The sequence below is a fragment of the Carya illinoinensis genome, chromosome 13 (assembly GCF_018687715.1).
Source record: "Carya illinoinensis cultivar Pawnee chromosome 13, C.illinoinensisPawnee_v1, whole genome shotgun sequence".
NCBI lineage: Eukaryota > Viridiplantae > Streptophyta > Magnoliopsida > Fagales > Juglandaceae > Carya > Carya illinoinensis.
Genome location: NC_056764.1, coordinates 7,668,664 through 7,685,228, shown reverse-complemented (window position 1 = coordinate 7,685,228; position 16,565 = coordinate 7,668,664). Strand labels below are relative to the sequence as shown.

The window sequence follows — 16,565 nt, the reverse complement described above, 5'->3', positions numbered from 1 at the left end:
CATAATAGTTGAATAATAATATAATTTTTAACATAAAATCTAAGAAAAATCATATTCATAATTTCCACACCACATGTCACACGTGATTTTTTAATTTTTTATTTTTTCCTTACTAAATATATGATATATAAATGATGGGTAAAAAAAATTTAATTAGTTTAAAAATAGTATATCTAAAAATATTTTAAAAAATAAAAATAAGCGTAATGTGTTGGATGATGAGTAACAAATATTAAAACTTCAAAAAATTGATGTGCATCCATATAGTAATAAGGGATGTATGGATTTTCGAGAAAAGATGAGCAGTGATGATCTCCAAATAGTTCTAAATTTTTAAAATACCACGAGTGAATAGAAAGTTAAGTCGACGTAAAAATTTCTAAATTGCCCGTATATCATTTTAAGAAAAAGTTTAATTTCACAATAAATGAAACCATGCTAATTATTTATTTTAAAATAAAACGTAAATTGCTACACATTCATTCTAATTCGATCACATTGATGTAACATTTCTTTTAATTCTTAAAAAAAAAAACAAATAATAAAAGAAAGAAAGAAAAACTGGTGGGAAAAGAAACAAAAAAACAAAAATAATAAATGAAGAATAGGCACAACGGTCACAAATGGTACAACGGTAACTTCTGGGAGCCTGCCGCCTGGCTGCCCTGTGCGTCCAACTCGATTTGGATTTTATTTTCGAGAAGAGGGAGAGAGAGATAGGAAGGAGGGGTGGGGCCCAAACAGCAGCTCGTAAACATCTTCGTTAAGGAAAGGAAAGAGATATTAAGAAGTGGTGAGTCAAACCTGAATTCTCACTTCTTTTCTGCACCGTCTTTAACGCGTTTGACCCAAACCCACCTCCCGTTTTCCCCTTAACTTTAAACGAGCACCACCGACTCCCTTCTCTTCCATAAGACGCTTTTGCCCCTCCATTCCCCCCATTTTTTTATTAAACAATATAATCCACTTCATTTATTGTCACGTTAATAATGCTACGAAATATAAATCTTTAACCACAAACTACTATCATTAAATATATATTTTTTAAAATACCAATTTGAAAGGTTTAAGTGTAATTTAAATAGTAAGTTGAGTTGAGATAAAAATTAAAAATTAATAAAATATTATTATATTTTATATAAAAATTTAAGAAAACTGTAATGATATATGAAACATTTTCATAATCCAAACGAGATCTTATTTGATTTTATGAGCGTGCGCGTCCTTGCACGTTTTTGGATTTTTAATCAATTTATTTTATTTTTAATTATGAGTATTTACATTCAAGTATTCAAGAAAAGAAAAAACATATTTAAAAATTGAGCCTAAAATATCTTTTTCTTTTCCTTCAAAGCAACTATAGTTTATGGTAAAATCTTGATATTTTTGTTTTTGTCACTATCTTTTTGTTTTTATCCGAAATTATAGTTACTTATTTTATTTGTGAATTTCAAGATGAGGTTGAAAATATAAATGACACAATAAGCTTTAAAAATGATTTAAAAAAATATTATAATCTTAATATTTGTAGTAATCGTCCGGCTATCATCTCTATCAAAATAATTAAAGAATTATTTTATTTTTAACTTGTTTACCAATTATTTGATTTGATATCAAGCTAGAGAGTGAGGATGGTTAATCAACTTGCGAATAGAATTTCTCTAAAAGATTATATAATTAAATTTCATGCCCATGTTGAATGAGATTTTATTTCAAATTATTTACCATGTATTTTTAGTTTTTTACGTGCATTTAAACCAATATTATTCGTATCAATATCAAATTTCAAGAATTAATAAAAGAGAGATCTTTGAAGACCTTTCAAAAATAAAAAGAAACATTTATAAGATTATCTCTCAAAATAAATATCCACGTGAAATTTTCAAAGCCTTTTAAAGATAAGAGTTGTGAGGAACTAGTATATCTCGGAGAAATTTTCTAATCTCTTGTCTCGAATTTGAAAGAGTAATAATCGTATCAACATCTGAATTATTTGATAGTTAATGAAAAGTTTTAGAATGCATTGAAGATAATAATAAAATTTATAGATAAAAATCAGTCAAATAAAAAAAGTAGTGGAGGTTGTGAACATCAGGTGCCTCTCTCTTCCCCCATTTCCAGACTCACTCAAAAGGAATCATCCATTTGGGGGAAAATAAACCGATTCTAAAGGCCTTGACCGAGTAGAAATTGTACGCCAAAGTTAATATGAATAAAAAGAAAATGAAAAGACTAATAAAAGACCTGCAGGGGGGTAAATATGACTTTTCACATCATCTAGAGCGGGCGCCCAGAAAATTGAGCACCCGTCAAAAGGACGTTAAAAATAAGCCCCGAAGGTGCGCTCTATAAAATTGATACACGGACGAAGACAACACCTATTTCTGACTCTCTCTCTCTCTCTCCCCTCTCTCTCATACAATTCTGCCTCTTAAATCTGTGACCAACACAAGATCAGCGTCAGAGAAGGCATATTCGAAAGCAGAAGAAGAATTAAGAAAAAGAAAGGCATCAGAGGAAAGAAAACAGAAACGAAAAACCGATTCAAAGAGTTGGAGGAGGAATTAGACAAGGGTCCCGGAGAGTTTTGTGAAGACGATTTGGTTTTTGGATTTGGAAGAGAAAGAAGATGTCTTGCTCCGTTGCAGTTTCGAACTCTCCGGTGTTCTCACCCTCCTCCTCTCTGTTCTATAATAAGAACTCGATACTTTCACCCTCCCATGAAGCGATAAACCTAACCTTAACACACCTAAAGCCATCATCTTCTACGTCTTCCTCTTCTTTGTCTTCTCCTTCATCCCCGTCTTCGCCTTTTAGGCTTCGGCTTCCGAAGCCACCAAGTGGGTTTTCTTCTTCTTCGGTTTCGGTTTCTGGGACGTCCTCTTCGTCGTCCACGTCGCCGAATACGGTGCTGAAGAGGAAGAGGCCGACGAGGCTTGATATTCCGGTGGCTCCGTTGAGTTTTTCTGTTCCGGCTACGCCATCCGCGGCAGCAAGGGAAGTGGTGGAGGAAGAGGGGGATGGGTATTCTGTGTATTGCAAAAGAGGGAGGCGAGAGGCTATGGAGGACCGATACTCGGCTGTGCTTAACGTTCAGGGAGATTCCAAACAGGTAACGTTAAAGTAGCTATCTTTTTTCTATTTTTCTTTTCTCCAATATTAGATCTGTTGTGTGAGATTAATTATTTTTGGCTATCAAGTGCTTGTGGAGTTTTTCCCCTATAATGGATTTATCGAATAGATTTGCGTAGTGAAATTCATTAGTTTTGATGATTAATCCCGGCGCTAATTTATGGTGAATTTGTAACCCTTTAATGGAGTCTGCTTGTGTAATTAATTTATTTGGTTTTAACGTTCGAATTTCGTCTTGAGATGTTGAAATTATTATATCTAAAAGATGATGAATATCTAAAATCCCTCTGGGAGCTTGTGCATGGATGGATAGCGATTAAGAATTTTTAAATTTAGGAACTGTTTCGGTTGAAAGTTGAAACAAGCTTTTGAGATAAAAACATGAAAAGGATCCTCTCATCATTATATAATTGTAGTGGTATTGCGATGGAATTTGAATCGAACTGTGTCGTTTCATCTTTGCAGGCTTTCTTTGGTGTATTTGATGGGCATGGAGGTGCAAAAGCTGCCGAGTTTGCGGCAGAAAACTTGGATAAGAACATAATAGATGAAGTGACGAGAAGTGATGAAAATGCAATTGAGGAGGCAGTCAAGCAAGGATACCTGAACACAGACTCTGATTTCTTGAAAGAGGATATACGTGGTGGCTCATGCTGTGTGACAGCTTTTATCAGGAAAGGGAACCTAGTTGTATCTCATGCTGGTGACTGTCGTGCTGTTATGAGCAGACGTGGTGCTTCTGAGGCTTTGACCTCTGATCATCGTCCTTCAAGGGAAGACGAAAGGGACAGAATCGAGACCTTGGTGCGTGTTATTGAATTGGAATTTTGTTTGGCCTCAATATTGTGTGAATTGCAGATATCAACTTCTCATTTCCGATCAATCTGACTACTTGACTAATGGGCTGTTCTGAATTTTATTTTGTAGGGTGGCTATGTTGATTTATGTCATGGTACATGGAGAATTCAGGGATCTCTGGCTGTGTCTAGGGGTATTGGAGATGGACACCTTAAGCAATGGGTAACAGCAGAGCCAGATACAAAAGTTCTTAGAATCACACCCGAGTACGAGTTCTTGATCTTAGCATCAGACGGTTTATGGGATAAGGTATGGTTTCTTTAGCTTTAATTGTCCTTTTCCTTTTATGGATTAAGTGCTCACTTGAATGCTTTGAAATAAACAAATACACAATTACTGATCAGATTCATTATTCTGTTGGTTTCAGGTTGGTAATCAAGAAGCAGTAGATATTGCTCGTCCTTTGTGCATGGGCATCCATAAACCAGAACCATTGATTGCCTGTAAAAAGCTTGTAGACCTTGCTATTTCACGAGGCTCTTCTGATGATATTAGTGTCATGCTGATCCAATTGGGACGCTATCTTTGACGTTCCCGTCCCAGCGTAGGAAGCTGAACTAACATATTAGTTTGAGGGAATTTGCACTCTTGCCTTTTGCCGGAGGGCGAGAGGCAAGGTTCTGCTTACGACTTTCATTCTTTGTACGATTCATTTTTCATAAGTGGTTGCAATCACAAAAAATCTGATGGTGGTGGTGGTGGTGGTGGGAGGTGATATTGATTATTTAGAGTAGCCTGATTTATTTATTCATTGTATATACATGACATACTTCCAGAGATTCCAATTATAGTTTTAAGAAAGGAGATTATTACAGCTTCATTAACTTTCATATCTTTCAAGTTGTTCTCCCTCTCACTAGGGCTGCGTATAACTTGTATATACCTTTCTTAAGTTTCAAAGCCGACTCTTTTAACCTGGAATTACTTTGGCGTTAGCCTATTGGCAGAAATCCTGCTTCCTCTGCTAGGTATTCATTCTTCCCATTCTTTGAAAGTTCTGGGCTTTAAATTTTCCAACATTCTAGCATATATCCTTTGGGGAGACCTGAATTTTCTGCAATATTTATACCCATGTTGCTTTTTGGTATTGTCCCTCTTCCTACCTATATATCATCATGCAGCGGTTCAGTGAACTTGTAAAGTGTTTCTATCATCGTTATCTTATTGTGATTTTTTCTCTTGTCGCCCAATTTCTGTCTTTTCCATAGTTTCGGTCCGGTCAACTTCAGGCCAAATATTTTGAGACATCTAGTAAAAGATCACAGGACCTTTTGACATACAATGAAATGATGCAATATGATGTTAAATACAACAAAACCCAATTTGTTTTGAACGTAGGATCGCTGTTAGAGGGATACGAGTCCTTGACGGCCTTGGGTGAAACGACAGCTTTTTAATTAACAATATTTATTAAATTAAATTTTAAAAAACAAAACAAAAATCTTTGATCACAACCGACAAAAGTTAACAAGTTGGCTCACTTGTCCTCCTCCACTAGACCTTTTCCACGCTTGCCTAAATCGGTATTTTAAGTTGTGGGTATATTTAACAAAAATTGACCACACATTGTTCAAATGCTCGGTCGTATGGAGTGAAATTGTGGTAGCTTGAGTTGTCACGTTAATGATCACCAAAAATTCCCATCAATTAATTTGGAACGTGAAAATATTTAATATTGTATATAAATAAATATTAAGAGCCTGTATATAATCATTACCTAAGAAAATCATTAAAAAAAAGGCCGAAGAGGATTATTAATGGAGTACTGCTAAGGTTTAGCTGGCGTGTCCCTAGGTAAAATTTATTTTTATTATTATTTTTAATCTTTTTCATGTTTTTTAACATCTTTAAATATTTTTAAAAAATAAAAAAAATCAATATACTAATAATTAATTTCTTAATTAATAAATAAAAAATAAAAAAAATTAAATATATAAGTAGTCAAAATGAAGAGGCATGCTATCATTTTAGTTATTAATTATGTTGTCTTTGTTTTATTTTTTTTATTATTATTATAAATAAATTTGATATAAACACATTACGGATCAATCATTTGTAAAAGGAAAAGGAAAAAGACGGTTGGTTGAAGACTCTCGTTCTTAGATATATATATATTTCCTCCTAGCACTGGAGACCAATTCTTGGTCAGGAAGAGTATATTAGAAGTATACAAAAGCATATAGTTATCATGCCTGCAATTAGTCAGTCGGCCGTAATGTCCAATATTCGTAACTTAAGGCCTAATTAATTAAAATAAATAAATAAAGATGGTCACATAAGAGTCGACAACGAACATGTTGACCAGTCTATATATTAATAAGACACGTTCAATGAAATTGACCCAGAAAGAAAGAAAGAAATAGAACATGAAGGACAAAGGCCAAATGCTTGCCATGCCTTCACTTCCGCCCACACCACACGTTGGAAAATCTGGGGGGCCTTTCCTCGAAGTTTCGATTTCATTGTTGTCTCATCCATGTTGTTCTATATTATTATTGTACCACGTTATGTGTTCGGTCAGTAGAGGCTAATTTGTTGTTTCTCTACCTAACTTATGGTCTGGATCCAAAACGATGTTCATGCGATCACTGATGAATCGCATTTCTCATGAAAAAATGGCATTTTTTTTGTAAAATGAGTGTTACAGTCATGAAGAAAATATTCAATAAAAATAAATTTATAAATTGTTATAGTTTTATATGGTACGACGATAGATCTATTTTATAATAAAATAAACTCTACAATATAAAGTATCATATTAAATTATATCATTTTGTAAGCTTATTTATATAAATTTTTTTTAATGACTAAATCAAGCTTCTTCTTTTTATTTTTAATATACGTAAGAAGATATACAGATAATATTAGTACGTACAATTCATGCATCTGGATTCTGGCATCAGGAATGCACGAGAAACAAATCGTGCTGCGAGGTTTGCATGTCGGCGGCAAGAAAGAAATGTGGACAATTTGCTCATGTTTTGCTAGATTTTCTGCCGTTCAATTTTATCACTACAAAAAAATAGATTTTTGTGATTAATTTATAGTAATAAAAAATTATTAACAATCAAATTTAGTTACTAATAAATTTTTTATTATTATAGTCATAATTATTCGTTTTTCTTATAGTGAATGTTTGTTGTTTTGTCTTGCTATCTCCGACGACATACGTTCCGCACAGTCCACCTGAACAGGCCGTGTGCCGTCCTTTTTCTTGTTTCTCATAAAATAAAATAATAATAGCTATATTATTGCTATCATAATCCTGGTCGTACGCGTATTTACTAAACCCACAATATTGGAGAAATTTTAGTTGTGTTATGACCATTATGCCCTTTTAATTTTTCTTAATCTTTTTCATCCCATGCATGTGCTGTCGAATGTGTAATGGTTTTATCTTATCTTATCAATAATTAACGGGAAAGAAGAAAGAAAAAGAGTCTTCCACGGTTCAACCTTCCATCGGAACATATCGCTATACGTAATTAATTAATCTGTAAAATTATGAGCTTTAATTCTCTCATTCCCCCTCCCTTGTGATAACATGATTTATTATAAAAATATCAAGGAATTGTTATCATTTTGCCATCAGAACTATGATCTTTTGATTGTGTGCAAAGAAGAGAAATTAGCCCCCTGTGGCGTGGGCGGTTAGTGAGAGAAAACTCTTTCCAACTTAGCTAGGCTCCCTAATTCCACACTCCAATAAACAACACGTGTCTTACAATTCTTGAAGTTATAATAAGGGATAGCTGATCTCGGATATTCGATGAGAGATTGAATTGGTTAAGTTATTCGACACAAAGCGTATGTACTACGATTTATCCATGTCTCAATTATGCTTAATATTATTATATATTAAAAAACAAAAAATATATAAAAATGAAAAGTTAGTACGAAATGTCTCTTCTCTCCTCGAATTAATTTTAGCAAAACGAAAATTTTAAAATAAATCAAATGTATCATATGAAATTATGTCAATTTATATATTTATTCTTATAAAATTTCGGTTTAATTGTAACATTTTTATTCTTATTTTAAAAAGAAATTAGTTAACAAAAGTAGTACTGTTTTTCTTTCAATACTTTTTATATTTAGTTAGTTGTTGCCCGTTGAAGTTTACGTGGACGACACACTCTCTTTTCCCTTTCGTCTACTTGCGCCGCTCGCTGAAGAAAATGGTTCTAACTTATCTCTACTGCTGATCATACCTATACCTTTCATATATACCAGCCAGCTTACATGAATTGGGAATAACTTGGACGGATGGATGTTGGCTGTGGATGTCGTTTATCTCAATCCACAAGACAGAAAATACACATAATGCATGAACATCCACAAAACTCGGATACATATATTTATATTTATAGGACCATCACCTGTCACACCAAAAAGATTCAGCCAGCCTTCTCCATCTATACATGAGCATTGTCTGTCTTCTCTACTTTCATGTGAATTCACAGCTGCCTCCATGCATATAACTCCTCTCTTTTTGCTTCCCTTTTGTATTTAATTATTTCGTCTCCAGCAGTCTCCAGCACACCACGAGTTCTTTGTTCTCCTGAATTCTTCTCCCTTTTCAAAAGTGGAATGGTTTGAAATGACTATTAAGTTTGGCATGCTTGTTGGGTTTCATTGAGGACAATTAGAACAGACAGTATTTAATGTGATCATAAAAATCCGAATTCATGATAAAAATACAACTCTTATACAAAAACTTAGGAGGGGGCCGGTATCTGTCATATAAATGAGATAGGAAATGAACAGCGTGCCCAGTACATGGTGTTTTTGGGATTATGAACAGTCAAAATGGCTCTACGAATTCAGATAGGGGTGAGAATGACCTTTGAGACAGACGAGATACAAACTGATATAAATATGGATAAGAATGGCGGCAGGGGACGTCAAGCAAAGCAATTTGCAAAACAGGCTAAAGAAGCAATTATTATTATATTATTATGTTATGTATATTTGCTAGCTAGGATGGATATCAAATGGAGGCTGGTCGTGCACGTCAACCGACTGCATCAAACTCGCAAGAAACACTCTCTCTCTCTCACAGACACAAACACAAACACAAATGCGAGGCAAACGCCACAAACAAGCATCGTGGAGGGATGGATCCCGATTCCCGACATCTTGGCATCTATCTATTTCTTCCCCTTAAGTCTTTACCACTTACCAGCCTCTGGTCCAAATCTCTGCGCGACGTGGACCTACAGTTATCCGCCACGTACCTCACCAAGACACTCCGCCCCCAACCCGCCCAAACCGAACCTGGCCACACCTCTTATAACCCCATGTGGCGCGCTCTTTTAGCCAGCACTATCCAAATCCCCCGCCGCCAGTTTAGATAATCAGTCTGATTAAGATGAATGGATATAAAAATTAAAAATTAAATAAATATTATTAAAATATTATTTATTATTATTATTATTTTAAAATTTAAAAAATTGAATTATTTATTATATTTTATATTAAAAGTTTGAAAAGTTATCGTGATTAAATAAAATGAATTAGATAACTAAATGCAGTTTTTTTAATTTTCTCTTTATTTAAAAATAATAATTTACTCACTATTTCAGTGCACTTTTAATTAAATTATTCAGATTTCAATGACTCCCAACTCCGTCAAGAGTCCTAATTACTTAGGAACTAAGTCGTTCGCAAGTCTATGGACCGATGTATCATAAGATCGGGAAAAAAAAAAACAAAAATCATAAAATACTAAATAAAAGGTTAGTGGTAAAAATTTTAAAATTTACACCGGAGGAAAGAATCTCTGAAAAGATTATGATCTAATGCCAACTATGATTCTGTACGAAAATGTGATTTCTATAAATAAATAAAAAAAAAGACAGATCTGAAGGACATAAATCTTGTATTACAACTAGCTAGAATGCCTCCACGTTCCAGACGACGACAACAACTGCCACGACCCAAACACTTCTCCGAGTATCCAACTCAACACAAACACGCGGCAAAAGAAAAAGGGAGAAGGGGGGGTTTCTTCCTCGAACCATCATATATTTAAATCGTAATTTCCCACCACAACAGTGAAAACAACACGCCAAAGTTTCCACACCAAAGACAAATAAATTAACCTTTCTTTGCAAGTATGGACTACACGAATTAAACATGGTCGTGATCTATCATAAACTCAACGGCCGAGATCAATCCCCGCGCTTTATTACGGATAAGGATAAAACCTGGTATCCCACCCCCCAAAACCCCCCCCCCCCAGCCATAAGCCTCCACTTCTATGCCAACACATCCACACACAGACCAGTTCTAGCCCCAGAACCTCTCCTGACGTCACCGAACTTTTCTCCCAATTATCCATTCCTAAATTCCATGTCACACCCATTTTATATTTCTTTATTATATATATATTTTATCTCACACTCGTATACGTATCCGTCTGTGTGTGTGTATATATATAGTTAATTGGACGCGCAGTTTTCTTATTAAGGCATACTTTCAGAAAGAGAGTTGGAAAGGATGAAGCTTCTTCACTCGGACCTGGCTTCTTGGGTCAGAGGCAAGTGTATTGGGAAGGGCTCCTTTGGTACTGTCACGCTTGGAGTAAACCTACGTGACGGTGGCTTTTTTGCCGTGAAGTCCGTCGACAGGAACTCGGGTCTGCCCGGTCACCTCGAGGCGTTGGAGGACGAGATTCGGATCCTCCGATCTCTGTCTTCGCCTTACGTCGTCCGATTTCTCGGTGACGACGTGACGTTCGAGTTACCGACAACGTCGTGCCGGAACTTGCACTTGGAGTACTTGCCAGGTGGCACCGTGGCTGACGTGGCGAAACGGTGGGGCGATGACGTGGACGAGCGGGTTGTACGGTCGCACGCCTGGTGTGTCGTCTCGGCGTTGCGGTACCTACACTCCAGGCGCATTGTCCACTGCGACGTCAAGGGAAAGAACATTCTGGTCGGCGCCGATATAAATTTAGCCAAGCTTGCCGATTTTGGCTCTGCAATCGATACCTCCGGAGAAGCGTCTAGGACTCCGATTCTGCCACGCGGGAGTCCCCTGTGGATGGCGCCGGAGGTAATCAGGCGGGAATTGCAGGGGCCTGAATCCGACGTGTGGTCCCTGGGATGCACGATCATCGAGATGGTGACCGGAAAACCGGCGTGGGAGGATCGCGGGGTGGACACACTGAGTAGAATCGGATTTTCGGACGACTTGCCTGAATTCCCTACTCGGTTATCCGAACTCGGTCGCGATTTTCTCGAGAAGTGTCTAAGGAGAGATCCTAGCAAACGGTGGAGCTGTGATCAGCTGCTACAGCATCCATTTCTGTCTTCGTCGGCATCGCCCTACACGGTTTTGACTGACTCATCTCCCCGGTGCGTACTCGACTGGATTAACTCAGAGTTCAACAACGAAGATGATGAAGAAGAGAACGAAATGAGCCCGAGCCGCGGTTCCAATACAGAGAACTACGAAGTCTCTGCTACGGAGAGAATTGGTAAATTAGCTACGACATCAGGGGCAAATTGGGAATCCGATGGTTGGGTGGCGGTAAGGGGTTTCCCATGTGACGCAGAAGCAGAAGCAGGTGTGAGTTGTCGTGGAGACGAAGGGGAAGGGAAGAGTACGGAATACCAGTATTCAACGAGGGCAGAAGAAGAATATCAAAATTATGGTGGCGGACGGAGTTGGCGGAACGAGAACAATTATCCCGAGTGCGGGCTGTGGTGCGGTGCGTGCAGTCTCGATTGGGAAGCTGGCTCGACGACCTGTCGTTTTGGGCCGCTGAGGTGTCATGGGACACGCAGCATTTACAGCTTGTGGAGTGTATTGTTTACATTATTATTGTCGTCATTGTATTTCACATTATTAGTAGTTAATCAATGGCTCTTCATATTCCTTCGCTTTTATTCTTGGCCTCTATTCCAAGCATGTCAATGTGATTGGTCTATTTGTTTTGAGTTCATGCCTGAAGGTAAAATCTGAAATTTTGAAATGACGGGATCCAGCCATTTGAGAACCTATCGAAATAAGGTTAAGAACTTAGTCGAGAGAGAGAGTTAATAAGAAATAAAGAAAGTTGATTTAGGCTCTTAAAATGAAAATATTTTACAGCGTAAATTAGACTAAACAATATAAGGAAGGAAATAGATATTTATAAAAAAAACATTTCTACAAATCAAGAGAACTCTCAACGACTTCTCTACATAAATATTTAAAAAAAAAAAAGAGATATCACCTTCAATCTCTCAAAACTTTAATGGTCTCAATTGTATTGGCGAACAAAACAGAAGTTGGAGCACAACCATAAGACTGAAATCCGACGCATGCATTAATTGATGGAAAAGGGAATAAAAAGACTAGTCTAAGCCACGTATAACTCACTAGCACTACTAGCACGTAATGACCACATAACCGTTCCTAATTATTATCTTTTAGAAACCATAAACACACTGATAATTAATTATTAAAAAAGAAAAAGAAAAAAAAGAAGCTTCTCTATTTGTCTCATTATTGACTAGGATGAGCGTTTCCTATTTCTTTGACGGCTTCTACGGCAACAAGTTTCAGTTCAACGACATGTTGATATCAATGATTGTCCGTATGAAACGCGTGAGACCTGAGTCTTGAACCCATGTTAGGCGTTAAGTGTTTGTATACGGCATGAGTGGTACGTACGGGGTATACTGAAATTATCCCTTTTTCCTAGGATCAGATTTGCACGTGAAAGACGGGTTGGAATGACAACAAAACATTAATCTAAAGAATTATCCGAATAGGAAATTTCCTAGGCAAGTGATCAACTCCAATGGATCATCGGATCAAAACTCTTTCTAGATTCCATTTAGTTTTTCGTGCCCTATTCACTCCCCCTTTTAAGATCATCAGCATCTTCTCTTGTGGGTGGGTTCTTTTAATGCTCGATCAAGTGAGTTGAGGTGTGCTATTATTATTATATTTGATAAAAATTAAGGATAAAACAATGTTTTGTTTGTACTAAACATTACGATATCATGTGCATCCTCTTTCTCGTTAGCATCAAATAATTATTGGATCATGTCAAATATTGAGATTAAAGATTATTAAATTTGAGTAATGGTAGTTATAAGTTTCAAATTGATAAATTCTGTATAAAAAAATGAGTCTAATTATAAAAAATATATATATTTTTTTCCCTACTTTTTGACGTGAGATTTATTTTTTCATAAAAATATTGCGTCCAACTTATCTATTTGAAATCTATACCATTTCTCGTTAAGTTTTGGCTCTTTTGTTTTTTTGAACTTTTCACCTTGGAATCATGGGTTACATTGGAATCTCTTGGATTTGGGTAAATAGATTACTCGAAGCGTATCGAATTCGTGGCTGTCCACTTGCTTAATCATTGGTAGAATCAGAGATCATCGATAAATATAAGAAGAAAAGAGAGGCAATACCCAAGTGATTCAGACTCATCCTCGATCACCACCATGTCGTTCATCCATGCATGTATGCGCTTCCCTTTACTTTACTTGTCTCCATCGTTAGGCTTTGTGATCGATGATTGTGAATTACATGCGACAAAGAAGATCTTGAAATCGTGGTTGCCAACTATTTGCTTGCGGATTTCGTGCAGTTTTGGAATCTCAAAGTGGGCCTGCCCTTCTCCCTTGTGCTTAGTTTAAGGTTGATCCCAGACATGGAAGCTTCCTGCGAATATGCTTTCTGGAATTTTATACCATTAACTTTTTGAAAGGCGAGCTTATTATGATGAGAACACCATCATTACTCCGATGAAACCTTCTTAATAATATTATAATCGTGTTTCCATCGTACCATTTGTTACATTTTTTAGGATTTGTGAGAACTCAGCATCCCGGGACGAGGAAAGTTCGTGATTCCTACAAAATGACACCATCTCTTTGAGCATTTCTTTGCAATGTTTATTATTTGGGCTACAGATACTAATGATTTGTTTAAGTTTCACCAACCAACAGGGGTGAGCTTCATAGGCTGTCATGGCCGCCCGGTACAGATCTAGCTACTATTTTTTTATGCAGATAAAGCTTGGTGTCATCCTCGTCACATATGTGAAACAGAGTACTAGTGATCTGCATGCCGATACTTCCACAATTATAGAAGCACTAAAGTAATGGAAAACGTTCCACAAATAAACTCAAACCACGTTTTCAAAAAGACTTTTGTTAACATTATAATTGGAGTCCATTGAAATTAAGAAATACTCTAGCCACAGATGGCACAAACTATGCGGCTTGACGTAGTTATTTAGATTATGAGAAATAATATTTACAGTCGTGGTTGTACAAACGGCATGCAGTTGTTTTGAAAAAAATGAATTAATATGGGACCCACATGAAAAAAAAACTAACTTTTTAATCGTAAATCTCACTTTTTTTTAAAGCGATTGTGCAGCGTTTGCAATTCCACGACTGTATGTAGCATTGCTCTTAGATTATAAAATTACTTTTATTATAAAATAGATTTAACGGATTATATGAAATTATGTCAATTTATAAGATTACTTATATATAATTTCTTTGCAATTGTATTAGTAGTCTTGTAATTATTATACATGGTAGTGATTTCTCCTTTCTATATAATTTGGATCCTATTCATCGCTTTCCTGTGTTTAATATGGAGTATTACAAATTGAAAAATGTTTAGTTTAAAATGAATCTTATAAAAATAAGAGAAATTCTATTTACAGTCCTTAAGTAAAAATTGCATGTGAAAATTTTTTTTAAATGAGAAAAATTATCATTTTATGATGGATATTTTTGTAATTTTAAAAAATTTTAAAGATAAAATTACTTAGCCTCAAATAAAGATTATACATAGCATTATTTAAAAAATAAATTTATAAATTGACGTAACTTAACATATTTGACAAACAGCTTGAATTTCATTTGCTTTTGGACTTTTTGTAAACCGGGCTAATCAATCCATTCCTAGCCCCATGGATCAGTTTAGCCCCGGGCTTAAAAAAGTGCTTGCTGACACGAGCTGTTTGTCAAAATGCACCAGCTCAAGCCCTCAACTCTGAAATGAGAATGGGCTTGTTGTGCTCTAACTGTTATGTGTGCTGGGCAAGTACTAGTAAATGCCATTAGGGTTTTGTAGCCCATGTTGAAATTCGGCTACAAAAGACACCCCCTCGAGACATTATAACGTCTTGAGAGCGAATATTCCTAAGGTTTGGAAACTTGTAACTTCGGCTCATTCATGATCCGTTCTATTTTTTAAATTAGTTTTATTAGGTATAAGTAAAGTCATATATTAATCTATACATTAATACTGACTATTTCATATTTAAAATTTAAATTAGTACAATTTTTAATAAAATTTACTTTTTAACAAATCACATTAAATTAGTATACATATTAGTGCACAGTTATGCTTGAAATTAGACTTTTTCTTTTCAAATAGTATTATAGTGGTAACAGTAACAATTAGAGAAAAATTGCTAATGAAGTGCCAGTCTATTCTACCATATGTTGGCAATGAATCCTTTGTATGGGATTTTTCCTTCCACTCATTTGGTTTCTGAAATCTACAAAATACTTTATTGGATTTTCTAATCCATTCACATCATTTTTTCAAAATAATAAATTATTTTTTTTAAAAAAAGTGGCTTTTAAAAGACCACCCAGAATAATTGAAATAACTAAAGTTTTATACCAAAAATTGTAAAAAGTCAAACTACAATGATGTTATTATGTAAGGGATATATCATGGTATGAATAGACGATGCTTTCGGTGACGCATAGCTCGATTGACGTTGCACTGTGAGCCGGGCACTTGGTTAAACGTACTCCACGCAATAACTTAGTGAAGCATGTTTCAAGCTTGTATTGGAAATTTGGAAGCTTTTGTCAGTGAAATTATTATTGGACCCTTGATATTATATTCTATGTGGTTTCCAACGTGATGTACCAGAGTGGTTAGACCATCTTTTTCTCTTCTTTTATTTTTTGGGGGGCAAAATTCGTTACAAGTGGGGTGGGTGAGATACGAGGATTTTCGCACCGAGAATGCTTCCTATTGTTGGAGTACATGCGGCTCTTTTTGTTAGTTCAAATACACGACTTGAGTTCGCACTGCAAAAACCCCTAATGTTTCAATCAAAATTCTCCACCAAAATATAGAGAATGAAGTGAATAATGGGTGAGAGTCATGGCATCTATAACACAAAATATACACGCATGAATTATTCATTATTAGATTTACAAAGAGGAAGAATCGACCATTTCATGAATTAGATTCGAATTTATTAAGCTACTTGCTCTTTTGTAGATCATAAGTCAGTCTACAACAATAACTAATGCTAGTTTGGTTATTAGATTGCATTGAAATCAACTCAATTCAATCTAATTTTAAACTGAGTCAAAAATCTAAATACATAATTTTTAAATTATTAAAATTATCTCAATTCCAAATTTCTTTACATATAAAATCCACAACATTTTTCAACTCAATATTTCTTTATACGTGAGGCTTACAACTTTTTTCAATTTTTTATAAATATATTTAAGTCATCTTAACATCTAAACTCATATTAGGTGAGCTCCATAAAACCCACTATACCATCT

At 35.5% G+C, this 16,565-nt stretch overlaps 2 protein-coding genes across 2 annotated transcripts; both read left to right on the top strand.

The window, feature by feature from the left end:
• Positions 1-2,362: 2,362 nt before the first annotated feature.
• On the top strand, positions 2,363-4,814 carry LOC122292831 (probable protein phosphatase 2C 25). Its single transcript, XM_043101368.1, has 4 exons — positions 2,363-3,112; positions 3,598-3,936; positions 4,060-4,239; positions 4,358-4,814. The coding sequence occupies exons 1-4, from the start codon at positions 2,630-2,632 to the stop codon at positions 4,517-4,519; spliced, it is 1,164 nt and encodes a 387-aa protein (XP_042957302.1). The 5' UTR covers positions 2,363-2,629; the 3' UTR covers positions 4,520-4,814.
• Positions 4,815-10,233: 5,419 nt separating this feature from the next.
• LOC122290879 (mitogen-activated protein kinase kinase kinase 17) lies at positions 10,234-11,971 on the top strand. Its single transcript, XM_043098562.1, has one exon. The coding sequence runs from the start codon at positions 10,492-10,494 to the stop codon at positions 11,959-11,961; it is 1,470 nt and encodes a 489-aa protein (XP_042954496.1). The 5' UTR covers positions 10,234-10,491; the 3' UTR covers positions 11,962-11,971.
• The last annotated feature ends 4,594 nt before the right edge of the window (positions 11,972-16,565 follow it).

Bases quoted from the DNA above. Each gene is read 5' to 3' on its own strand.
- LOC122292831 (XM_043101368.1), top strand. From the start codon at position 2,630: ATGTCTTGCTCCGTTGCAGTTTCGAACTCTCCGGTGTTCTCACCCTCC. The intron at 3,113-3,597 runs GTAACGTTAAAG...TCATCTTTGCAG, and splicing joins TTCAGGGAGATTCCAAACAG to GCTTTCTTTGGTGTATTTGA. The intron at 4,240-4,357 runs GTATGGTTTCTT...TGTTGGTTTCAG, and splicing joins CAGACGGTTTATGGGATAAG to GTTGGTAATCAAGAAGCAGT.
- LOC122290879 (XM_043098562.1), top strand. From the start codon at position 10,492: ATGAAGCTTCTTCACTCGGACCTGGCTTCTTGGGTCAGAGGCAAGTGT.